The 9,248-nt window shown below is 40.5% G+C and overlaps 1 protein-coding gene across 1 annotated transcript; it reads left to right on the forward strand.

The window, feature by feature from the left end:
• Positions 1 to 254: 254 nt before the first annotated feature.
• LOC122031326 (glutathione S-transferase T3-like) lies at positions 255 to 1,046 on the forward strand. Its single transcript, XM_042590453.1, has one exon. It carries the CDS (start codon positions 255 to 257, stop codon positions 1,044 to 1,046), a length of 792 nt encoding a protein of 263 aa, XP_042446387.1.
• The last annotated feature ends 8,202 nt before the right edge of the window (positions 1,047 to 9,248 follow it).

Raw genomic sequence — 9,248 nt, forward strand, 5'->3', positions numbered from 1 at the left:
GAAAATCTCAATACTTCCTTTACGAATCTTTTGAATTCTTCAAATACGGAAGGAAATACATCTTCTCAAAATACTTGCATTCCTCCAAATATCCAATATCCTCATTTTTTCTCTCAACCACAATATCCTCCAAATTTTCAAAATATTTCATATGTTCCACAATATTTTCCTCTCAAAATTTTTTACAGCCGTGGAATCCAAGTAACACCGCCTCAGCTCCATTTGGTATGTATCAATCCCAAGACTGGTCAACAATGGGTAGCCAACTTGGGATGCCTTATCCTTACGGGGTTTCTCCTACTCAACCACCTGTCATACTTTCGAATGAATCTAGAAGGGCGACTATTGATCCATCTATCAGCGACAAAGAATCTCTAATGCCATCATCTGTTCCAGCAACTCAGGTGCCACCACACTCATCACAAGAAGAGCGTGAAGTTGAGCTGGAGGAAAATGAATCGAAAAGAAGATTTTGGTCTCCCGATGAAGATGTGGTCCTTGCGAAGTCATGGGCAACTATAAGCACTGATGCAATCATTGGTAATGACCAGAAGGATCAAGCTTTTTGGAAACGTATTGCTGATTACTACAACAAACATCGCCCCACTGGATCTATGATGAGAAGTTATCAGCGTCTGAAATCACATTATTACAGGTTTGCACTGATGGTAAATGAATTTTCTGCAACTTATAATAATTTCTATACTCATCGGCAAAGTGGTTGGAGTGACGAGAATGTGTTGGAGAATGCACTGAATATGTGGAAAGCCAACAATAATAACAAGGATTTTAAGTATATGCATGTGTGGAGAGTTCTCAAAGACTACGAGAAATATACTCCACAATCAGTTGCTCATTACTCTAACAAGAAGGCAAGGACATCCGAGTCAGGAGGAAACACTTCAACATCAAATCCAGATACAAGTGTTGATTTAGATGACTCTGAAATCCGCATTCGTCTGATAGAGCAAAAGGCAGCGAAGAGGAAGGACAAATCTAAAGCCAGAGAGGGCGACACAATGGAACATAACATCAACAAAGAATGACAAGATATTAAAGAATATCAAATGCAAAAAATGGCTCTGCGGGAAGCCGAGATCTTTCATAAGGATTATGAAATTCTTATGAAGGATATCAGTGAGATGACACCAGGACAACTTTATTTACATGAGAAAATGTTGGAAAAAATTAAACAGAGACATGGCCTGGTGTAGATGAGTTTACGTTTATTTTTATATATTATTATAATGTATGTCTTTTCATTTGATGCACTATAATATTTATGTTTTTTTTTTAAATTATTAATGTTATTTCATGTTAGCAAGTGGTAAATTTAAATTTTATAAAAATTTAATGGTGTATAATGTAAAATATGAAGGAGAAATGAGAATTATATATAATGAAAAGTGTGAGACCCATGAAGAAATTGTTGAGAGGTTTTTTGATAGTGGAAAGAGGTGTGAGATTTTTAACTTTTGATGTGCCGCAGATGTGGCAACGAAGGAGCTCACAGTGAATTTTAACCACTATGGATGCTCTTAGTCCATAGTTCTTTATCCTTTACCGAGTCTCATGCCATGTTGACAAGTCAATGCCTATCTTGTGTCACGTCAGCACGTCAAGACTTATCCTCTGCCACGTTAGCACTTTTGGACACCGCTGTCCTTATTCTTATTCGTGTCCGTAAATCTGGTTTAAAGTTAAGGATAATATGCTCAAATATTTTTTATTAAAACTCAATTTTACAAACTCTCCCTCAATTGCGACTCTCCCAGTTAACATTCCTTTAATTTTTTTTAAATACTTTTAAAATGTTTAATACCTAAACACCACTTTAAAAACCTTTAAACATATTTCTTTTCGAGACTTAGGTTAAAGGAAACAATAATTTTTGAAAAAGTTTTCAAAAATATATCTTCCAATATATAATAAATTAAGTGTATGGAAATAGTTTGTGAAAAAACATTTACGGCACATTAGGCATACTTTGGTAAAACACTTGAGTTTTCAAAATCATAGGCCTTCTCTGTTAGTGAGAGCCCTAGAGTCGATCATGTGATGATTGTTATATAGACTCGATATATTATATTCCTATATATATTTATAAATACATTTCTTTATGGTTATTATACTTACTTGTATTTGTGTCAAATAACTGAGTATAATAGCGTCCTTGAGTAGAATGTTCTTATCTATATCAATCGTTGGTTAAATTGATAATGAGATGATATAGAGAACACTACTCTTAATCATTCCTTGTAAAATATCGAAAAATGGCGAATAATGATAAGGGAATTTTTTGAATTTTTTAGAAATTTTTCTGAAATTTTTCGGAGATCGTATGGATGAGTTTACAGGGATAAAACTGGGCTCCGGGAAAGCCTGTTTTGGCTATCCCGTTTTAACGAGGAAAAGTTTTATTTTATTTTCTTTTCCTTATTCTTTTTTTCCTCACCTGACGGTTTCTTTTTCCCCTAAACCATCAACGTCGTTTCCCCTTTCTCCTCCTCCTACTTCTTCTCCCAAAACCCGATCCTCTCCTCTTCTCCCTCGTGCGCACGCCCTCACCCCCTCTGTTGCCGGCGACGAGAGCCACCTCTCCTCTTCCTTGGCCGACACGGATGCTGACTCCTATCCTCTCCCGAGCGCCGACAGCCGGCTAAACCCCTCTGATTTGTGCATTTCCTCGTGTCAAGCAGCATCGACCCGAGCCCTAGATCTTCCTCCTCGTGCCTCTGCCCTAGTGTCGACGCCACCTTCTTCTTCCTCTACTCTCTGCCCCAATGTCCACTGCCGATGCCAAAGTCCAGCAACCATCTATCGTGCCTTAGACTACACTGACGGGTCTTCCTTCTTCGCCACCAGTCGTCGGCAGAGAGGAAACAAGGGGGTATCGAGTAGGTAAGGCATGTTAGGTATTTGGATTGTGATTCGGGGTCTTGTGCTGAATGAATTTGGCTGATCACTGTGGTAGTGAATGTTTTCCCGCAGCACTGTTTGATCTCTGACAGCAGGTAGATTCTAGCAGCAAACTACCCTACTTCCAGCAGCAAGAATGGCTGTGGAATTTGAGGTAAGGTAAGGGTTTGGAGTATGGATTGAGTTGGCACGCTCTGGATGCATGTTGATTTAGGTATGAATTGCTACATACATAATTGGTTATGGAGTGATTTGGGTACGTTTTGATATATGGTAATTATAGTCATGTTTCGAGTTTGATATTAGTTAGGTATGATCATTTTTGTTGTAGATGAATTATACTCGATGGTTAGGTTGATTAGGGTTTTACCCTAATTTAGCCTTAAGGATTTTATTTAGCCATTCCTTTGAATGTTAGCTAAATAAAAGTATATATATTGGTGACATAGCACTTTGACGCGAGACGAGTATCTCGACGTTGGATTTGGACCAGATTGGACTTTTCTATTGGAGGCGGGTACTTTGAGTTTATGTCATTTGATATGCATAGTAATGTTTTTAACAAATAGCAATGATTGTGTTTCTTATTTGCTTCGGTTGATCACTACCCGATCTGTTACATGCTTGTTTGTTTATTTGTTATGCACATCATGTTTGTATTTACATGATTATACATGCTTATAGAGGTAGTGACACAACCATGTTATTTCTTATGTTCAGGACCTAGGGTTTTTGATACCTTATCTGATCTGTGTACCTTTGATTTGGTTTATTATCCTACGGTACACATTTTATATTTATATATGGATATTGCCATGTTGTTCAGGATTTTGTCATGCTTAGTGGCATGCACCATTCGCATGATTGCATGCTGCGTGATTGTCTGCTCCATTATTGTTAAGCACATCGCCAGTTTCATCTCTGTCGGTGCTCCGCTGGTCCACTCATGGGTAGCTTGACGCAGCGTGGTAGCACGTCAGTTTACTCGGTGGTGCTCCTCTAGGACGCTCATGGGTAGTGTACTGCAGCGTGGTAGCACACCGGGATCCCTCCCCGTTATTGTGTATCGGGGGATGAGAGCATTGAGCTCCCCCATTTATGATTTAGGGTAGGAGGATAGGTGTACTCCGACAGCATCCCGTCCACTCGGTCACTCATCAGGAGCAGTGATGGCAGAGTGCACGGTTGTCACAGCCCTACTCACTCGGTCTCACCATTGTGTGTGAGATGGCTGACTGGCGTCAGGGGTGACCAGGACCTGCATTGGCATCATACGCATTGATGCATTTATTGTTTGTGATTGCTGCATTTATTTGCTGCATTTATATGGATGCATATGTTTGACATGCATACAGGATTTATGACACTCTCGGTCTGACGACCCTGTTATACTTATACCCTGGTCCTGGTTAGTATAGTTTTCTCCTGCTTATTTCAGTTGCATTTATCCTTCTTGTATCAGGAGACTATACGCATGATTAGTGCTGATTGTTATATTCTTTATTATGCATATCAGTTGTTACCCGCTGAATTGTTGAACTCACCCCCGTTGACACTATTTTTTTCAGGTACCAGGTTGTTTATGGAGTCGTTTGGAGTATCCTACCTGCCAGTCCCCACGTCACATTAGAAGACTAGTCTCCGTATATTTTGTTTATTTTTATCTTGGTATATGATATGTGTGTATTTGGCTTTGTGTTCCGGTTTTATTTCCGGAGTGTTGTGTGGTTGTGTGGTGTAAGCCTAGCTATCTAGCAGACTTTGTTTATAGTTGTATGTATTGTCTATTGGATTTCCGCTGTATTTGGTTTTGGTACAGCTGAGTGGGCTGTTAGATTTATATATTACTGCGTGGTTGTATTTTTGTGGTATCAGCCGAGTAGGCTGAATATATAACTGCGTGGTTGTGTATATATTCCAGCCGCCTATGGCTGATGTATATTGTGTCTGTAGAAATGTTTCAAATTGTCACCCATACAGGGGAGGTGCTGCCGAAATTTCTTCGGATAGGTACTTCCCCGGTGCCTGACAATTTATTTGGTATCAGAGCCAAGTTATATGATACTTGCTGTGTGTTCTGGATTTTCTAGATTTATCTGATACCAATTTATTGGTATCAGAGCTCGGTTTACGAGTCTTATATCTCGTGTTTCAGATTTCGTGTTTTAGTCTTCTCGATGTGACTTTTCGGGTTTTGGGACCTGACAGCGGCAGGACATATCCAAGCTATAGGAGGTATGTTGGTATACTGTTACCTACCTTTTTGTTAGTATATGCACCCTTGACTATTACAGTTTATGACATGTATTAGCATTCTTTATTAGTACCTGTCTAGTTGATATAGCATATATTTTATGTATTAGGTAAACTACTGATCATGGTCGACCCTAATAGAGATCAAGGATTACTGTATCAGGAGACTTTTCATATCATACCACCAGTAGTTTTAGCTTCTGGTACTACTAGTAGGATATGGAGGCACATACCAGCCTCTGTTATTATTAGCTGTGTAGTGGATATTATCTACATATTCATGTTGACTTAGCCAGTAGAATACCATGTTATCTTAGTTAATTTCATCAGTAAATATTGATTTACTCTTGTTAGATTGATCAGTAGACGACTGATTTATGTTTGTCGACTTGGGTAGTCGTAGATCGATATACCTTAGTGATTGTGGAGGATTAACGTACATTTGTTAGATTTAGATAGTCGATTACCGATTCATTATTTTGGTTGGTCCAATCAGTAGGGGATCGACTTACTCTATTTTATAAAAATGTTAATCTTTGGGTTATTCGTGCTTAGTTGGATATCTTAAGCACATTGGGGACATGGCTTGTATTGACATGGGAAAGGACTGAATTAGCCGTATACCATTGTCGATTTGGTCAGTCTATAGAGGATCGATGTATCCTATTCTATGTGGACTTTCATTTTAGACTGTATGTACCTAGTTGGATAATTTAGAAGGAAGCATAGGGAATGTCGGGTTGATTGGATTAAATATGCTGATTCTGCATATCTATGTGGTGTGTACATATGATTATTATGTGTTGTAGGAGTGTTATGATGTAAAATACCGAAAATAGGCAAATATTAATAAGTGAATTTTTTGAAATTTTTAGAAATTTTTCGGGAATTTTTCGGAGCTCGTCTGGACGAGTTAACGGGGATAAAAATGGGGCCCGGAAAAGCTTGTTTAGGATACCCTGTTTTAATGAGGAAAAGTTTTAATTTTTCCTTTTCCTTTTCTTTTTCTTTTTTTTTCCTTTTCCTCTGGTTTTCCCCGACGCCGAACTCGCGTGCTCTTCTTCCTCGTGCTAACCCAAGCCCTAACCGCACGGTGGTTTTCTTCTTCCCTTCCACTTATACTTCTTCTCCTTTGTCGAACCCTCCTTCCCTCATCTCTCGCGACGCCGGCCTTCTCCACTCGACAGCACCGCCGGTGCTCTTCCTCCTCGCTGAGCGACGCGCCGCCGCCACCCCTAGCCAACGCCGACTGCCACCACTGTGCCTGCCGACGCTGCCGCCTCTCGACCCAGCGCCGAGCGTGGCCTAGTTTTCCTTCTCGTCGGCACTTGAGTACCACCGCCGGTGTTTCCCTTGTGACCGAGCACTGCTGACACCGAGCCTATCCCCTCTTCTGTCCGCTGTGCCCTAGCTAGTATCCGGCGTTGCACGAAACAGTGCCACCAGCCGGTCTCCTCTTCGACACTGCCGCTCTCCTTTTCCTCTGCGCTGCTGCCGACCCTGGATTGGGTAACTTCAGCCGCATACCTTAGTCCCGAAACTGCCGTCGGCCACATCCCGATTGATCCTAAATCCGAGCAGATAAGGTGAGTTGGGTTGTGTAGGATCTGTGATTTCCATTGAATGATCCTTTTTCTGATCAGTATGATTTCAGCAGTGATTCCAGCTTTGAGGTGAAGTTTTGTGCTGTGGTTGGACAGTCACTCCATACAGTGGCTATTGGTTCTTGTAACGACGGTGAATTTGAGGTAAGGTTTAGGATATTGAACTTCGAGTAGATTGATTATGTTTATGTTTGGAATAGGTAGATTTGATTAGGTTTGGATTTAATCTAATGGGTTGATTGGGGATTTAGTTGCTAACCCTAATTAACTATTAGATTTAAAAAGGTAAATTGAGGATATGTGATTAGGGTTTTACCCTAAATTTAGTCCTAGGGATTTTATTTAGCTGTTCTTATGAAGTAGCTAAATAAAATATTTGTATATTGTTTGATACAGGACTTTGACGCGAGACGAGTATCTCGACGTCGTGGACCAGATTGGACTTTTCTATTTTCGGAGGCGGGTACTTTTGACTTTTTTTTCTTTGATATGCTTAGTAATGAAATTAACATGTTGCATTAATTGTGTTTCTTATCTGTTTCGGTTAATCACTACCCAAATCTTGGTACATGCTTGATTGATTGATTGGTTTGCATCTCATGTATATTTTACCTGTTTATACATGCTTATAGGGGTAGTGATATACCATGCTTCACCATGTTCAGGACCTAGGTTTTTATACCTTCTGAGAACCTTTGATTCGATATGATTCGTTGACCTAGGGTGCACTTTTCTATATATATGGATTGGGTCAGGATGTTTATATGGTTATTGCCATGCATCATTTGCATGATTGCATGCTGTGCGATAGTCCGCTTCATTATTGTTGAGCACATCGCCAGTTACATTGATCTGCACACACCACCACTCATGGGTTAGTGGTCGATTCAGGCAGAGTGTGTTGCAGCAGGGACTCTGTTAGGCACCGTTGGTCCGCTCATGGGTAGTGTGACACAACGTGTTATCCGGCAGGGATTCCTCCCCGTCATCGTGTACCGGGAGTTGAGAGCATTGCGCTCCCCCATCTATGATTTGGGGTAGGAGGATAGGTGTACTCCGACAGCATCCCGTCCACTCGGTCACTCATCAGGAGTAGTGACGACAGAGTGCACGGCTGTCACAGCCCTACCCACTCGGCCTCACTATTGTGTGTGAGATGATTGACTGGCGTCAGGGGTGACCAGGACGCATCATTGGCATCATATGCATGATGCATTTATTGCTTGTGTTTGTGTTTGCTGCATTTATATGCTGCATATTGTTTGGATACCTATGTTTGACATGCATACAGGACTTCCCTATCCCTCGGACTGTTTGACCTTACACTCAGGATCTGGTTAGTACAGTATTCTCCTGTTTACTTCAGATGCATTTTTATCTTTCTTATCAGGAGACTGTACGCATGATTAGTGCTAGGTGATATTTCTTTACTTTGCATATCAATTGTACTTGCTGAGTGTTGGACTCACCCCGCCTCCATTGTTGTTAGTTTCAGGTTGATGCTGTCCGGAGGGAGTTCCAGTCGCTAGTCCTCACTGCACGTAGTGCTGGTCCCTGCAGACCTCGAGGATATGTTTGGTTTTCTTTGGTTTCTTTTCTGTTCTAGACTGTTTTGAACATGATATGTTTTGGATTATTCTGCTTATGAATATTGTATGGATTTTATTATTGCGATGGATTTGGATTTGGATTTTATTCTACTACATGCCTGCCTGGATGGCAGAAGAGGTGAGTTCGTCAGATTTGAGCTTTACGAGTGTAGTGGAATAGGGTGGATTTCGAGTCAGAGTATTATTTTACAGTTTAATTATCTTAACTGCGTGGTTGTGACAGCCAGAGGCTGAATAGATTATATATAACTGCGTGGTGATGTTTTATTTTGTTGTTATTATTCCAGCCGCCTGTGGCTGAGGTATTTGTGAGATGTAGAAAAGTTTCAGATTGTCCACCGTACAGGGGAGATGCTGCCGAAATTTTCTTGGACAGGGACTCCTCTGGGGCGTGACAATTTAGTGGTATCAGAGCACAGTTTTACGATCTTTTGTTTTCGTATTTTGGATGTTTGGGATAACCTGACACCAATTTATTTACTTGGTATCAGAGCGCCAAGTTTGGCGATACTTGTTGGATTTTTGTATTATGGATTTTCGAGATTTATCTGATACCAATTTATTTGGTATCAGAGCGGGTTATGATACCTGCTTTTGGTGTTCTGGAGATTTATCGGATACCTGTTGTTGGTATTCTGGATATTTGGTTAGCCAGGTTTGCGAGTCAAACTGGGCATTTTTGGATTTTCGATATGGTTATGTTTCGGATTTCCGTTTCGGATTTATTTGGATTTCCTGCGATATTCTCGTTCGGAATTTGAGGTCAGAAGTTGAGGACTGGACAGCGATGGAACATCTCCAGACGGCAAATAGGTATGTTGTTTATTTTATGATAGTTAGGACATCTATTAGCACTTTATCT

The sequence above is a fragment of the Zingiber officinale genome, chromosome 11A, assembly GCF_018446385.1.
Source record: "Zingiber officinale cultivar Zhangliang chromosome 11A, Zo_v1.1, whole genome shotgun sequence".
NCBI lineage: Eukaryota > Viridiplantae > Streptophyta > Magnoliopsida > Zingiberales > Zingiberaceae > Zingiber > Zingiber officinale.

Excerpts from the sequence above, each read along its gene's own strand:
- LOC122031326 (XM_042590453.1), top strand. The coding sequence starts at position 255 with ATGGGTAGCCAACTTGGGATGCCTTATCCTTACGGGGTTTCTCCTACT.